This window comes from Chiloscyllium plagiosum, unplaced genomic scaffold (assembly GCF_037043375.1).
Source record: "Chiloscyllium plagiosum isolate Xiang-an unplaced genomic scaffold, Cpla_swu_hap1 HiC_scaffold_12, whole genome shotgun sequence".
Classification (NCBI taxonomy): Eukaryota; Metazoa; Chordata; class Chondrichthyes; order Orectolobiformes; family Hemiscylliidae; genus Chiloscyllium; species Chiloscyllium plagiosum.
This window is the reverse complement of record NW_028270150.1, coordinates 44858798-44876034: the sequence shown is the minus strand read 5'-3', so window position 1 is coordinate 44876034 and position 17237 is coordinate 44858798. Positions and strand designations below refer to the sequence as shown.

Below are 17237 nucleotides of genomic sequence, written 5' to 3'. Positions count from 1 at the left end.
CGTGTCTGCGTGGGTTTCCTCCGGGTGCTCCGGTTTCCTCCCACAGTCCAAAGATGTGCAGGTCAGGTGAATTGGCCATGCCAAATTGCCCATAGTGTTAGGTAAGGGGTAAATGTAGGGGTATGGGTGGGTTACGCTTCGGAGGGTCGGTGTGGACTTGTTGGGCCGAAGGGCCTGTTTCCATACTGTAATGTAATCTAATCAAAACTAATAGTTCTTATGTTACAGGAGCTAACATGAATATTCCCTATTTAGGTACAAATATACTGGTGGAGACAAAAGCCCATACCACAGCACCTTTAGTATTTTTTAAATAACTATTTATTAATAATTTTTAAAACTGACTGCAAGTTACTTACTTTGTATTGCAGCTGAATGTTTCTCCAATGCTAGTGGAAGGTCTATGACTGCTCCTTCAGATTTCAGAACCTGCTACTGTCCTTGATTGGATAAGAAACAATGCCAATTAAGAACTCATCTGGGTAAAAATCTTAGCTTAATGAGTTTTGTACCATGAGTGGGTTTTTGATTTGAAAATACTCCCACCTCCTATTTTCTACTTCTATGAGGAAAATCTAGTTCAGTGATATAAAACCTTAATAGAAGGTTGACAAGAAAATACTTTTTTACCAATGAGTATTAAATACAATTTGTCTTTGACTTACTAACTGTTTGTTTCACTATTGCTGCTGTTTTTATAACTAATCTGATTATTATTGTCTGTGTTTTGTTAGTTACTCTTCAAGTATTATACAAGTTGAAAACCTCCAAAGTATTTGAAAAGCAGAAAGTGAAAGATGCAAAGCAAATTGCAGAGATTGTAGAAGAGGATCCGTATGCTATACAAATGATCAGTTGGTGTCCAGAGAGCAGAATGTTCTGTGTCGCAGGCATTTCAGCACATGTGATTGTTTACCGATTCAGCAAACATGAAATTACTGTTGAGTTAGTGGTGAGTCTCTAAGTTACAGACGTATTATTCATCCTTCTATTTTGTTGCCACAGACAAAAATACTACTTTCATAAGATACAACTTTAGTTTTCCTGTAATTTTTATGCATTTGCAAATTTAAGTTAAAAATGAGTGTTAATGAACAGATGTAAATTATAGCTGATAATTACTAAATACAAATTATTTGAAGTCATATATATCACTATATTCAATTAGTCCAACAGTGAATTTTATTTAATTAGGTGACGTTTGATGAATGGGGAGATAGATAACAGTATCTATTGTTACATTTTTTCTATTTTCCAGACAGCTGAAAATGGCTTAATATTTATGATGTATATCGACCTCAGTTATACTTTTAATACTACGCATTGTAGATATTTTATACAAATCAGAAGGCAACAATGAGGTAGTGTAGAAGTATCAGAAAGACTAAAGGATATAAGTCATTATGGGGAGGCAGAGAGATATTTTCTCCTTCCTGCTTTTCAGAGACCCTGGTCCCTCTACAATATCATGTCCATTCTTCTAACACTCTATTTCCAACTCTTCTTATCCTGACTTCTTCCCCTGCAAACATAGGCAATGCAACATTTTATCTGTGCCTGCACCTCTATCCATGGATCTTTAACTCAGTTGGCTAGATGATTAAAGTGTAGTGCAGAATAAAGCTAAGACTAAAGCTAACACAATGGGTGCAATCCCTGTCCCAGCTGTGAAAGTGCATGGAGGACTGTTTCCTCACTTTACACTTGTGGGATGGTTATCCTCATGCTATTGTTATAATCCCAGCTGATGTTATTGATGGACAAGTCAGATCCATGACAGGAACCTGGCTTGGTAGATTTTTCTTTTTATTTGGTTTTGTTTTAACATAGTAATCTCTCATTGGAACATAAGCTCGCAATTCTGCAGATTTGGATTTTACAATAAAAAAGTTTATAACAAAAGAAATGAAACTAACCATTTTTGTATCAATTCAAACAATTTTAAATACACAGGATAAGTACAATCCCATTAATCCCAAAATATTGTTTTATAAATTGAAAAGGAAATATATAGCTTTGTGTAGTACTCAAAATACCACTCATACAATATGCAAAGCACCACTCATACAGTACTCTCAACTCGCACTAGTGGTCTTGCCTCTAACACCTCTATAGGTTTTAATCACCTGTGACTTCGCTGTTTAAACTGGAACTGTAATAGCTTCGTTCGAGGACAATCTTAAATTGTCTGAGCTTTAAATTATCTCTTTACAGCTCTATCCCAATCCTTCTGGTCTGAGCCTAATACCAATTCCTCATTCAAAGGTAACCTATTTCCCAATACATCCTTCCGTTCTCAGAAGAACTTTTCTACATAGCCATCCTATTTCAAGAACTTCACATGATTGCCCCACTCAATGTCAAAAGTGAAACTAAATCTCTCTCTCAACTATGAATGTTTCGCTTCATCCTTCAAAAAAGAACCAAGTTTAAGAACTTACCCACAAATCTTGAGGCTCCATTCTTAATCGTGTTGGGTTGCAGACAATCTAAATAAATGTAAGTCTGTTGCAAAAAACCCATTAAAGTCAGGTTTCAAAATCTGTTTTAAAAAGAAATCACCAGAGCTACATAAATATTTACGTTATTTGTTAACTTCAGAAACACAGAAAACTCACCACTTACTAACTCAAAAATCAGAAACTCAATCTCACTAATAACATTAAATGTTATATGTAAATCATACAGCTTACATCACATTATACATAATTAATTATTTCTCCCCAATGGAAAGAGATGCCTATGGTCCTGTGTGAACCAGGCTCCCTATATTGTATTACGCCACTACCTTGGGCCTTAAAACACGCCTTACATGACAGTCAGCAAGTCAGTGCTTCTACTCAAGTTCACCATTTTATCTGCTGGCATGTGATCACTAATGAACTGAGAAGATCATTTACAGATTAGGTGACTTCCTGGAAATTTCTCTTCTGACTATAGGTATGACCTCAATCTGCCAGTTGCTTGCTACTTTAACTTCGATGTAGAGGTGCTGGTGTTGGACTGGGGTGGACAAAGTTAAAAATTCACACAACACCAGGTTACAGTTCAACAAGTGTTGGTGTGTGAATTTTTACTTTAACTTCACCCTCTAATCTGTTCTGATTACTCTGTCCTTTATTTTCACAATTTGCACCGTACCTTGGGATGTTATTTCTGCCTTAAACAGTCTACATGAACACAAGCTATTATCAGTATTTCTTACATTTCTAGTGAAGCTGAACAAGTTTCTGGACAGTATCTTTTGTTCAGACAGTGCTTGTTTCTTTTGCAATGCTCTGATCTTAGCACTGACCTTGGTTACTACAAATCTTAGCTACACCCTCCATTTCCTGCACAGCAATATGGAGTGCATCTATCAGTGTACAGTGTCTACCGGATAGAGAGATAGGTTGATACTTAGTTCCAAAATCTTTTGTCTGAATACATCGGTGACTGAACAATGCAAACTTTTTTTAACTTGTTATGACAAATGAATGTGTCATTTTTTGTTTGTATTTTGTTTTTTGTTCCATATCTACTTCACTTTCAAGTTCGTTTCTTATTTTGCAAGATTTTCTGTGCACAAATGTCATGTGTTTTTCACTCCTCTATTGTCAATATTTGCTTTTGGCTTTCTGTGTCTCTTATTGATGAGCTTTTGTTTTTTTTCACCACTTTTTATTAAATATGTTGAGGTATTTTATTACATTAACTTTCTCTGTTCTAATATTTTCCATCATCTTGAAACACTAACTCTGTTTCTCTCTGCACAGATGTTGCTTGACCGGCTGAGTATGTCCAGTATTTTCTATTCTTATTACCAGTTCCTGTTGCCTTTCACCATAATTCCTTTTGTCCTTTATTATCTCCTACACTTACCCAATTACATATGTTCCCTTTTGTTCTTCACCCTATCTCTCATTTCCCAGTGTCTATACTTGCTTAAAATGTGTTATCATTATCTTTTTCCAGTTTTGATAACCGGATTAGTTGATTATAAACCAACAACATTAACTCTGTCTCTCCTGCACAGCTGAGTATTTCCCTGCATTTTCAGTATTTTATTAAATTAACTTCTTGTTAACTATTTATGTATTGCCTGCAGAAGCCCTATTTGCCATTATATTGCCTGGCAACAACCGTGGAAAACTAAATTTCTGAGAGAGCCGAGAGTATTATGTGTTGCTAGAGCACCCACAGTTACCATGCATTTAAAAATTAGACCATAAGACCATAAGACATAGCAGCAGAAATTAGGCCATTCAGCCCATCAAGTCTGTTTCGCCATTCAATCATGGCTAATAAGGTTTTCAACCCCTTTTTCCCACTTTCTCCCCATAACTTTTGATCCTCTTTCTCCCCGTAACTTTTGATCCTCTTGGCAATCAAGAACTTGTCCAACTCTGTTTTAAATATACACAATGACCTGGCCTCCACAGCCTGGAGACAATGAATTCCATAGATTCACCACACTCTGGCTAAAGAAGTTTCTCCTTATCTCCGTTCCAAAGAGTCTTCCCAACATCCACTCTGTCCCGGCCATTCAGTATTCTGTAAGTTTCAATCAGATCTCATCCTTATAAACTCCATCGAATATAATCCTAGAAACCTGAAACGTTCCTCATATGTTAAGTCTTTCATTCCTGTGATGGTGAACCTCCTCAGGACTCACTGCAGGGCCAATACATCCTTCCTGAAGTATGGGGCCCAAAATTGCTCACAATACTCTAAATGTGGTCTGACCAGAGCCTTATAAAGCCTCAGAAGTATATCCCTGCTTTTATATTCTAATCCTCGCAAGATGAATGACAACATTGTATTTGCCCTCCTAACTACTGACTCAGCCTGCAAGTTACTTTAAGAGAAACTTTGACCAGGACCTTTGCACTTCAGATTTCTGAATTTTCTCCCCATTTAGAAAATAGTCCATGCCTCTATTCTTCCTACAAAAATGCATGACTTCATACTTTTCCACATTGTATTTCATCTGCCACTTCATTGCCCACTCTCCTAATCTGTCTAAATCTTTCTACGACATCCCTGTCTCCTCCATACTACCTGCCTCTCTACTTATCCTTGTATCATCTGCAAACTTAGCCAGAATGCCCTCATGACGTTCCTTCAAATCATTAAAATATAAAGTGGTCCCAACATTGACCCTTGTGGAACACCACTGGTCACTGGCTTTCATCCCGAGAAAGACCCTTTTATCCCCACTCTCTGCCTTCTGCCAGACAGCTAATCTTCTATTCATGCTAGTACCTTACCTGTAACACTATGGGCGCCTCTCTTACTCAGCAGCCTCCTGTACGGCACTTTATCAAAGGCCTTCTGGAAATCTAGATAGATAACATCCGTAGGTTCTCCTTGGTCTAACCTGATCATTACTTCCTCAAAGAATTCTAATAATTTGTCAGGCATTACATCCCCTTGATGAAACCATGCTGACTTTATCCTATTTTACCATGCACACCCAAGTATTCAGAAATTTCATCCTTCACAATGGACTCCAAAATCTTACCAATGACAACGGTCAGGCTAATCAGTCTATAATTTCCTATCTTTTGCCTTACTTCCTTCTTAAAAAGAGGAGTTATATTAGGGGTTTTCCAGTCCTCTGGGACCCTCTCTGACTCCAATGATACCTGAAAGATCACTACTAAAGCCTCCAATATCTCTTCAGCAATGTCCTTCAGAACTCTAGGGTGTAGCCCATCTGGTCCAGGTGATTTATTCACTTTCAGACCTTTCGGTTTTTCTAACACCTTCTCCTTGGTGGTGGCCACTGTACTCTTCTCTGCCCCCCTGACTGTCTTGAATTTTTCTAATATTAATCGTGTCTTCCAATGTGAAGACTGACGCAATGTACTTATTCAGTTCCTGTGTCATTTCTTTGTTTCCCATTACTGATTCTCCAGAATCATTCTCCAGTGGCCCGTTGTCCATTTGAGCCTCTTTTTTGCCCTTTATATATCTAAAGAAACTCTTGTAACCTTTCTTAGTATTACTGGCTAGCTAGCCCTCACATTTAATCTTCTCCCTCCTTATTTATTTCTTTGTTGTCCTCTGTTGGTCTTTGTAAGCTTCCCAATCCTCTGGCCTCCCACTGCCCTTTGCCACATTATATGCTTTCTCTTTTGCTTTTATACTGGCCCTGACTATGCTGAACCATAGTACCCTCATCCTCCCTTTAGTATGCATTCAATTTTGCATGTAAAAACGATTCATTTATTTTGAAGAGTGACAGAAAATATGTAGTGTTAGAAATTCCAAATTGGCTATTTTTGGCTGTGCAGGGATACAGAATGAGGTGAAGTTCACATTTCAGCAGATATTGGTCCTCAGATCTCATTATAATGAGGCCAGTGTAACACAACTCCTCCCATCAAAATCTAGAGAAAGATCAGACTTCTGCTAGTATTGCCAACTCAGCCATGGTATTGTGCAGACTTGGCAGCTGGAGGCAGACAGTTTCTCGCACTTGTCCTTTGTTTACTCACATTGTGGTGTTTATAAGGAGGCCTGAGAACAAACCTCCTGCCAGTTCTCTCATCCATGTTTAACTGAAAATTACTGAAGGGAAAACTGCAGCTTAAGTATACTTGTTAAAAAAAAGTTTAATTGATAAAGCAAGAAATTGGGCTTAATATTTTACTGAAATCTTTGTGTTTTTAGGCTCTGGAACTACGATTACAGTATGATGTTGAAGATATTGTTACCCCTGAACCTGAGTCTGTACAGCCAATCACTGATACTTCTTCACAACTTTCCATTTCAAAGACTTCTGCATTATCTGGTAGTGCAAATGCATTAACATCAGAAGGATTAAAGGACAACATCCCATGTCTCAAGTAAGAGTGTGAGATTAATTTCCCCACTGATATATCTGTATTCAAGTGGCAAGGAAGTTTTGATAAAAACAAAAATGTTCTGTGCAGTGAATCAATAGGACTCCATAATCATGTTGCAGAGAGAAAGGCTCCCTAAAGCCTTCTGCTGTCTACTGCATCACTACCTTTATGAAAAATATATTTTTACACATGTGTAGAATCAAAATTGGAACATTGCGAATCTGGTTGAAAATATTCTATGCACGTTGGTACTTGAAATTATTTCAGAAGTTGCATATATTTATTTCATCTTTGGTGCATTGAATATTTTGTATGTTTTTTTTCAAAATGCCCAACTTTTTATAGTCTACAAAAGAATTTCTTTAATTTGTCAAGGCCAAATATTATGAATTATATGAAATTTGCAATATTTTCTATTTAAAGTATCACCTTCCTACGTTGTATTTAAATATTCCTCAAGAATTCAAAAACATAATAAATGTTAATACTTTGCATTACCTAAATCAATCAAATCCAAGCAGGAAGCCACGTTTGTCCAGAAAAAGAGACAATTACATGATATTAATGTCACCAGCTTTTAAGAATTACAGAAGTTTTATTTTTGGAGTGTGATCATTCGGGTTCCCTTATGGTCCAGTAAGATACAAGACAATGTATTTCCCCAATAAATGTAAATTTTAGAAAGATCCAAGTTTTAACACCAATTGCAGTGGGAGCAGGGACACCCAACTGCAAAATGCCCAAGTACGATGGGTGATTTTAGTATTGGATTTATCTATGATGCACCACAAAGTTAATTATGTCTGTATACCCTGGAGGAAGAGGGGCAAATGTCTACGCCAGTCAGTGGAACAATTTTTTTCTGTACTACGCCTGTGTCTACTGAAAGATAGATCAAGACTGTTCATTCTGCTGCAATTACAGTTGTCTTTTCTCATCATTAGTTCTTGAGTTAATGTTTCCTCTAGGTACGGAAGTGAGCCATTTGTCCCAGTGGGCCTGTCTCCACCATTCAGTGGGATCATGGCTGAGCTGGTGATCCTTGTCTCTGCTTTCCTACTTTTGCCCACAACACAACCCCCTTGCTGATTAGGGATCAACTTTCTCAGCCTCGAATATACTTAATGGTCAAGGCATAAAAGCTCTTGGCTGTGGGAAATTCTACAGATTGACTACATTATGAGAGGAAATTCTTTCTCATTTGTTTCTTGACTGGGTGACTCCTTTATTCTGAGATTATGCCCATCGTTCCTCAGGGTAGCATCCTAGGCCCAATCATCTTCAGCTGCTTAATCAATGACCTTCGCTCCATCATAAGGTCAGAAGTGGAAATGTTTTCCAATGATTGTACAACTATTCATGACTCTTCAAATACTGAAGCAGTCCAGGTTGAAATGCAACAAGATCTGGACAATGTCCAGGCTTGGACTGACAAGTAGCAAGTAATACTCATGCCAAAAAAAAACAGTCAATGACCATCTCCAATAAGAGACAATCTTACCATTGCCCCATGATATTTAACAGTGTTGCTATCAGTAAACTCCCACAATCAACATCCAGGGGGTTACCATTGACCATAAACTCAACTGACTTGCTACATACAGTGGCTACAAGAGCAGGTCAGAGGCTAAGAAGACTGCAGCGAGTAACTCACCTCCTAACTTCCCCAATGTCTGTCCACCATCTGCAAGGCACAAGTCAGGAATGTAATGCAATACTCGCCATTTGCCTGGATGGGTGCAGCTCCAACAGCACTTAAGAAGCTTGAGACCATCCAGGACAAAATAGTCTACTTGATTGGTACCACATCCACAAGCATCCACTCCCTCCACCAGCAATGCTCAGTAGCAGCAGTGTGTACTATCTACAAGGTGCACTGCAGAAGTTCAAAAAAGATCCTGAGGCAGCACTTTCCAAACCCACAGCCACATCTTTCTAGAAGGACAAAGTTGAAACTTTATTGCTGGAACAGCACAGCAGGTCAGGCAGCATCCAGGGAACAGGAGATTCGACGTTTCGGGCACAGGCCCTTCTTCAGGGCCTGTGCCCGAAACGTCGAATCTCCTGTTCCCTGGATGCTGCCTGACCTGCTGTGCTGTTCCAGCAATAAAGTTTCAACTTTGATCTCCAGCATCTGCAGTCCTCACTTTCTCCTAGAAGGACAAAGGCAACAGATAAATGGGAACACCTGCAAGTTCTCCTCCAATCCACTCACAATCCTGACTTGGAAATATATTGTTGTTCCTTCACTGTCACTGGGTCAAAATCCTGAAATTCCCTCCATAAGCGCATTGTGGGTCAACCTACAGTGTGTGGACTGCAGCAGTTCAAAAAGACAACTCACCTCCACCTTCTCAAGGGCAACTAGGGATGAGCAATAAATGCTGACCAGTCAGTGACATCCAAGTTCCACTAATAATAAAAAAAATGCTGAGAACCTATACACATACTTACAATAATTACTAAATTAAAACGAAGAGCTGCAGATTCTGGAGAGCTGATACAAAAATAGGAAGTGCTGGAGAAATTCAGCAGGTCTGGTGCATGTATGGAGAGACAAACAGAATTAACATTTTATATAGGAGGCAGATCAAGAGAGAGAGATTCACTAGGCCGATTCCTGGGATGAAAGGATTAATTTTTAAAGACCATCTAAACAGGTTTAGCCATTATGCATTAGATTTTAGAAGAACGAGGAGTGATCTTATAAAAACATACAAGATTCTGAGAAGGCCCAACAGGGTAAAAGTTGAGAAGCTGTTTCAACTAGTTAGAGAATCTTGAACTAGGGGACATAGTTGCAGAATAAGGGAATATTCATTTAAAACTGAGATGTGAAAGTAGTTTGTGGGCGGCACGGTGGCACAGTGGTTGCCTCACAGCGCCAGAGACCCGGGTTCAATTCCCGACTCAGGCGACTGACTGTGTGGAGTTTGCACATTCTCCCCGTGTCTGCGTGGGTTTCCTCCGGGTGCTCCGGTTTCCTCCACAGTCCAAAGATGTGCAGGTCAGGTGAATTGGCCATGCTAAATTGCCCATAGTGTTAGGTAAAGGGGTAAATGTAGGGGTATGGGTGGGTTGCGCTTCGGCGGGTCGGTGTGGACTTGTTGGGCCGAAGGGCCTGTTTCCACACTGTAAGTAATCTAATCTAATCTAATCTAGTTCTTTTTTCCAAGAGTAGTGAGTGTCTGGAACTTTATATCCCAGAGAGATGTGGAGACTAGATCACTAAGTATTTAAAAAGGTGGCAGATGGATTTTTGAATATCTAAGAGTGAGGGTTATAAGGAAGTGGCACAATAGAAGAATTGAGGTCTGGAACACATCAACCATGATCTTATAGAATGAAAGGAAAAGCTTGAGAGGCTGAGTGCCTACTCCTGCTGCTATTTCTTATGTCATATAAGGAATCTGTGGCTATACGAAACTGTGAAATGTCAAAATGAAAGGTGTGGTGCATGTCACTGTGTGTCACATTGGTGCATGAATGTCAGAGATTTTGCATGTGCCTGCAGCTTATGTGGCACAAACACTGCATGCACATGAAAGGAATGGTAATATGTGAAAAGTCAGTCAGGGTATATTACCACAGTTAGTCAGCCACAGTCAGTCCTGGAAGTCAAGCAAAACCAGTCCAGACCCTGCTGGTCGGTCGGTCAGAGTCATCTTTCAAGTCTGTCGAGGTGGGGGGGGGGGGGGGGGGGGCGGTGGTTAGCCCTGTCCATCAGTGGGTGTGTCACACATAATCAGGAGTTTTCTATAGTCAAACCATCATGTCATGGAGCCTGCAGCCAGCGCAAGTCTAGGATTAGCCTGTAAGTCACTGCAACAAAAATAAATTCTAAGGATCACCATATTAATCTGAAAATTCACTTTCAATATTAACAAAGCAGCACCCAGAATAAGTAACAGAATGTTTGAGATTACGGGGTGGTGAATGAGGCTATTTAATGTTTTACTTCAGCAGTTGAGAATGCAGTGATTACATAATGTTATCCATTTGCCTTTATTTTTCACTTAATCAGCATGGCAGTATACCTCATATCATCCAGGGGAGTTTTGTGGTGCCATAATAGTGCTCTTACCTCTGGGCCAGAAGATCTGGGTCCACTGCTTTTTGTCATTTATATAAACTTTTGGATGTGAAAACAAGAGAAATGGTTAGTAAGTTTGCAGATGACACTAAAATTGATGGTGTGGTGGACAATGAAAAAGGTTATCTCAGACTACACTGGAACCTTGATTAAATGAATCAATGAGCCGAGGAGTGGCAAATGGAATTTACATAGAACAGTACAGGCCCTTTGGCACCCTCAATGTTGCGCCAACCTGTGGAACCAATCTGAAGCCCATCTAACCTGCACAATTCCATTCTCATTCATATGTCTATCCAATTACCATTTAAATGTCCTGAAAGTTGCTGATTCTACTACTGTTGCAGGCACTGCATTCCATGCCCCTACTACTCTCTGAGTAAAGAAGCTATCTCTGACATCTGTCCTATATCTCAGCACCACCTTCCTAACCTGCAATCTTCTTCCTGACCTCTCCGCCCCCTCCCCCACTCCGGCCTATCACCCTCACCTTAACCTCCTTCCACCTATTGCATTTCCAACACCCCTTCCCCAAGTCCCTCCTCCCTGCCTTTTATCTTAGCCTGCTTGGCACACTTTCCTCATTCCTGAAGAAGGGCTCATGCCCGAAACATCAATTCTCCTGCTCCTTGGATGCTGCCTGACCTGCTGTGCTTTTCCAGCAACACATTTTCAGCTCTGATCTTCAGCATCTGCAGTCCTCACTTTCTCCTATATCTATCACTCCTCAATTTAAGGTTGTCCCCTCATGCTAGCCATTGCTGTCCGAGGAAAAAGGCTCTTACTGTCCAATCTATCTAACCCTCTGATTATCTTATATGTCTCAATTAAGTCACCTCTCAACCTTCTCTCCAATGAAAACAGCCTCAAGTCCCTCAGCCTTTCCTCGTAAGACCTTTCCTCCATACCAGGCAACATCCTATTAAATCTTCTCTGAACCCTTTCCAAAGCTTCCATGTCCGTCCTATAATGCGATGACCAGAACTGGACACAATATTCCAAATATGGCCACACCAGGGTGTTGTAGCTGCAGCATGATCTCATGGCTCCGAACTCAATCCCTCTACCAGTAAAAGCTAACACATCGTATGCCTTGTCTATTCACCCTATCCATGCCCCTCATGATTTTATAAAAATCTATAAGAATATTATTTGAATGGTAAAAAATTGCAGCATGCTGCTATGCAGAGGGACCTGGGTGTCCTTGTGCATGAATCACAGAGGGTTGGTCTGCAGGTGCAACTGGTAATTAAGAAGGCAAATGGAATTGAGGGATTGAGTTTAAAAGCAGGGAGGTAATGGTGCAAGGTACTGATGAGGCCACACCTGGAGTACTGCCTGCAGTTTAGATAAATGTGAAGTGTTGCATTTTGATACGGAATATCAGAACAGGACTTATATATTTAATGGTAGGATCCTGGGGAGTGTGGGCGGCACGGTGGCACAGTGGTTAGCACTGCTGCCTCACAGCGCCAGAGACCCGGGTTCAATTCCCGCCTCAGGCGACTGACTGTGTGGAGTTTGCACATTCTCCCTGTGTCTGCGTGGGTTTCCTCCGGGTGCTCCGGTTTCCTCCCACAGTCCAAAGATGTGCAGGGTCAGGTGAATTGACCATGCTAAATTGTCCGTAGTGTTAGATAAGGGGTAAATGTAGGGGTATGGGTGGGTTGCGCTTCGGCGGGTCGGTGTGGACTTGTTGGGCCGAAGGGCCTGTTTCCACACTGTAAAGTAATCTAATCTAATCTAAAAAAAAAGACCTCGGGGTGCAGGTTCGTAGTTCCTTGAACGTGGAGTTGTGGGTAGACAGGGTAATGAAGATGGCGTTTGCTTCCCTTGCCTTAATATATCAATGCATTGAGTATAGAAGTTGGGATGTCATGTTGCAGCTGTACAGGACATTGGTTAGGCCACTTTTAAATATTGTGTTTAACTCTGGTCTCCCTGCTTTAGGAAAGATGTTCTTGAACTTGAAAGAGTGCAGAAAAGATTTACAAGGATGTGGCCAGGATTGGAGGGTTTGAGCTATATGGAGAGGCTGAATGGGTTAGAACTATTTTCCCTTGAGTGTCAGAGGCTGAGGGATGACCTTATAGACGTTTATGAAATCATGATGGGCATAATAAGGATGACTAATCAAAGTTTTAATTCCCAGGGTATTAAGTCTAAAACTAGACGACATAGGTTTATGATGAGAGGGGAAAGACTTAAAAGGAACCTGAGGGTCAACTTTCATTGGAGAGAAGAAGGTGGTGTATGTATGGAATGAGCTGCTAGAGGAAATGGTGGAGTCTGGTATAATTACAACATTTAAAAGGCATCTAGATGGTACATGAATAAGAAGGGTTTAGAGCGATATAGGCCAAATGCTGGCAAATGGGACTAGATTATTTTCAGATATCTGGTCAGCATGGACAAATTAGACCGAAGGTCTGTTTCTGTGCTGTACACCTCTATGACTTTATGTGTACTACTGGCTGGGAGACATGACACAACAAATTAAGTCATCTAATTTTGTTGTTTGTGGAGTCAAGATACAATAGTGACAACTGTGAATCACATTGAAATATCTTGAAGGTGACAGGTATCATATAAATGTATCCTGTTTTCCTTACACTTTTTGTTTCTTGACCCTCCATTTCCTTCGCTCATTTGTCATAATTCCTCTGACAGACTTTAGGTGTTTCCTCACATTAATGTGTTCTCTTTTGTTTTCAATGTGTTTTTATCTTTAAATGATTCTCTTATATGATGCTTTATGTTTTGTTTTTTGTTTCTCAAATTGCAGTTAGTTTGCATTCATCATCCCTGCTTGACTAAATATCCACCCCAGACTGGTAAATGTAATAAAGGTTAATGTGTTTGAAAAGCATGGCATATCTCAGAAAAAGATAGAATAATGGTTGGGTTTACAAAGAGGATAAACTAAAGAAGCAAAAGAAAAAAGAAATGCTTATTTAGAAAAACAGCACAAAACTGAATGAACAACAATTGAAAGAAACATGTGCAAATCATGGGAATGGTAAACAAATGTTGAAGTAAAAATGAAGGAAAATCATAGATAACAACAGAGCCAAAGTTGGAAAGTATAGATGTACAGACCAGTAAGCAATAACCAACAGCTAACTATCTTTTTCAGCCGCTTATGTGGTAAACTTGAGAAATATATCAAATTAATGAAAGGAGAAAGGAAGCCTAACTGTAACAGGAAAAAAGTGACTTGCTAAAGCAGATTAGTGATCTTCTAATGTCCCATTGATTCTGTGAGGAAGGTTTGAACTTCTATCCATTATTGAACTACCAAGCCTTCCATCCAAAGTTTGGCCTCATTTGGATCAGAATGATGGCTAGCCACACAATTTCAGCGGTAATGAACAGTCTGCCAAATCTGAGGGCAGGATTTCCAGAGTTAAAGAGTGAATGTACTTTTTAAAGTGAGGTTTTATTGTACTTGCCTGGATTTGGTGCTGCCATTAAGATGCTGCTAGAATAAATTTGAAATGCCTCAAACAAGAGTTCTGTGGTGTAGCTCTGATAGTGGTGCAATGCCACTAGATTAGTTGGACTGCAAGCAAGTTCTGGTCCTCAAGTAAGGGACCAGTGTATTGAAGAAGTGATGTGTAAGATGTTGTGAGTACCTATTCCATAATTCCCCAGAATTTGGATCCAGTGCTAGAAGAGTTACCAAAAAGCCTGGTGAGCATATAGCATTTCCATCCTTATAGATTACACTTGCCCACAGCACCTTCTGCTAACTGCTTTCTCCTTTTACAGTGTGGCCACTTCTTTGCAAAGGATCACTTCTTCATTCTATTCAGAAACATGCGCAAAATACAATGCGACCAATGGCAACTTTCTCTCTTTCACTAGAGGGCTAGTTTTAGGATGAGAGGGGAAAGATATAAAAGGGACCTAAGGGGTAACTTTTTCACGCAGAGGGTGTGCATGTATGGAATGGGTTGCCAGAGGAATTGGTGGAGGCTGTATAATTACAACATTTAAAAGGCAGCTGGATGAGTATTTGAATAGGAGGGATTTCGAGGGATATGGGCCAAGTACTGGCAAATGGGACTAGATTAGGTTAGAATATATGTTCAGCATGGACTAGTTGGACTGTAGGGTCTGTTTCTGTGCTGCACATCTCTATGATTCTATGACTGTAAGAAGGGGAGCAGATTTGACAGAGAATGCAGATTTTGTCCAAGCTCTCACCCAGATGCGCTAGAAGGAAAAAGTATACTCAGGACTATTAGCATGAGGTGCAATGGTAAAATTCAGCTCACATTCTGCAGTGTGTCTACCTATTATTTTTTCCCTCACAATTTCCTGAAACAATTACATATACAGGTATTGTGAAAATGTTACATTGCATTATGCTGCCAATCATTTGCCACTATCTGACCTTTCCATGCCAATTTTTTTTCCTTTGTCCTCTTGCTAGTCGTCTGAAGACTGGCAGTTTGTAGAACATTATATTTGGAGGAGCAAAACCCTCTTGACAAAATGTTGGCACTTGAACAATTCTTCACAATCACCAGCAGGAACTTTCAACTTGTGTACAACAGGAAATTAGAGCAGTCTGTACTTGCTAAATTATGCAGTACATGTGAAGAGCAACAGGGACAAATGGCAGGAAGGTGAGACAACAGCTGGCAGGAGGTCACGCAGAGCTTCTCGTTCTGTTGAGGAGTACAGAGATGCTGCTGTCAGGGTCCAGCCTTCAAAAGAAAGCTACTCTTTGCACATACGTGTCTGAAATTTACCTAAGAGCAGTTGCCTCTTGAAGGAGTGCTGGTCAATTTATTGTACTGACTTTAGGCTTATGTAGTGAGATGTGGTGTCGTGAAAATGACAGGAAGCAGATGCTTCTGAGGCAAAGGAACCTTTGATTTTATTAAAACAAATAAAGTTGAGAATATATACAATCACTGACAAGAAAATTAATTTTTAGGAAAATAACAATGCTATGCATTAAGTGAAGTGAAACTTGTCTGACAGCTACTAACACCCCAGTTAACCCTTCCAGCCCCGATTTAGTACAGAGAGTTTTGAATTAGAGAGTGCAGTTAGTCATTGGGTGACTGAAGAGAGAGAGAGAGTAAACATGAATCCCAGGGTCCTATCCTGTTTTCCTTCCCTGGGGAGTGCTCTTCCCTGCGCTGGCCGCGAAGCCCACCCTTCCTACCCTACCTTCCTGAGCTGAGGCAGAGGGTCTCGATGACCTTATGCTGATCCCTAAAGGAGTTCTTTTGTCTTGGACAATGGCAGATGTCACTGGCTCTGCCTCCAGTCAGTCTCTCAGCTCACCAGTCACTTCTTGTCAGTACATGGAGGTTCGTGGATGAGAAGATTGTTTGCTCTCCATCTTTTCCTGAATCTTGACGCTGGCTGGATCTTTTACTGAATATAAACCAGAGATCAGGGTTTCCCAGTTATACTGACTGTCGGTATTCTTTGAAGAGCTGAAAAATGTATTGCTGGAAAAGCGCAGCAGGTCAGGCAGCATCCAAGGAGCAGCAGAATCGACGTTTTGGCATAAGCCCGTCGAATTCCTTTATCTACCACCAAATCTGGATTTGATCACTGAGCTCTTGCTTCTTCTCTCAGCTGAACGAGTTTCCTGAGCATTAGATGATGTGCAAATGGTTCTCCAATTAAAAAGAGTGGATTTTGGATAGTTTTGAATGTCCGTTATTTCTCTTAGATGGGTATAGGTTAAGGTGTTGCTGATAATGTGAATAATTTGGAGAAGCCGGTGTTGGACTGTGGTGGATAAAGTTAAAAATCACACAACACCAGGTTACAGTCCAACAGGTTTATTTGGAAGCACTAGCTTTCAAAGTGCTGCTTCTTCATTAGGTAGTTGTGCTTCTTCATCAATCACCTGATGAAGGAGCAGTGCTCTGAAAGCTAGTGCTTCCAAATAAATCTGTTGGACTATAACCTGGCGTTGTGTGATTTTTAGCCTGATAGTGTGAAGGCTTTCCAATTCAAGGCAAACAGGATTGCATATTGTACAATGCTGTGGAATGTTCAGTATCTCTGTGTCCAAGCAAATGATTAAAAGTTGAATGGTTTCATATTTTTGTAGGCTCCAAAATGTCTTGGTTGTTTGCTCTGTAGGCGGGTGTTCATTGTCTTTTAGCTGAGGCATCCGTGGGGGTCTTTTCTTTTGCTTTACAAGTTAAACCCATTCCAGACAGCTGCCCCTAGGCTAGCATATTGCCTAGTTTGTCTCAGCCAGAGAGCTCAGTGAATCTTAGTTCAAATATGAATTCCACAAACTCATGTCCCAAGTTCAAAGGGTTTTAGTC

The 17237-nt window shown here is 40.3% G+C and overlaps 1 protein-coding gene across 28 annotated transcripts in view; it reads left to right on the top strand.

The window, feature by feature from the left end:
• stxbp5l (syntaxin binding protein 5L) overlaps positions 1-17237 on the top strand; it is a 546418-nt gene that overhangs the window by 357041 nt on the left and 172140 nt on the right. For all 28 annotated transcript variants that reach the window (XM_087992753.1, XM_087992749.1, XM_087992757.1 and 25 more), the window contains exons 15-16: positions 735-952; positions 6658-6833. In XM_087992753.1, the coding sequence (XP_087848879.1) occupies positions 735-952; positions 6658-6833 (394 nt within the window). The remainder of the gene's footprint in view (positions 1-734; positions 953-6657; positions 6834-17237) is intronic.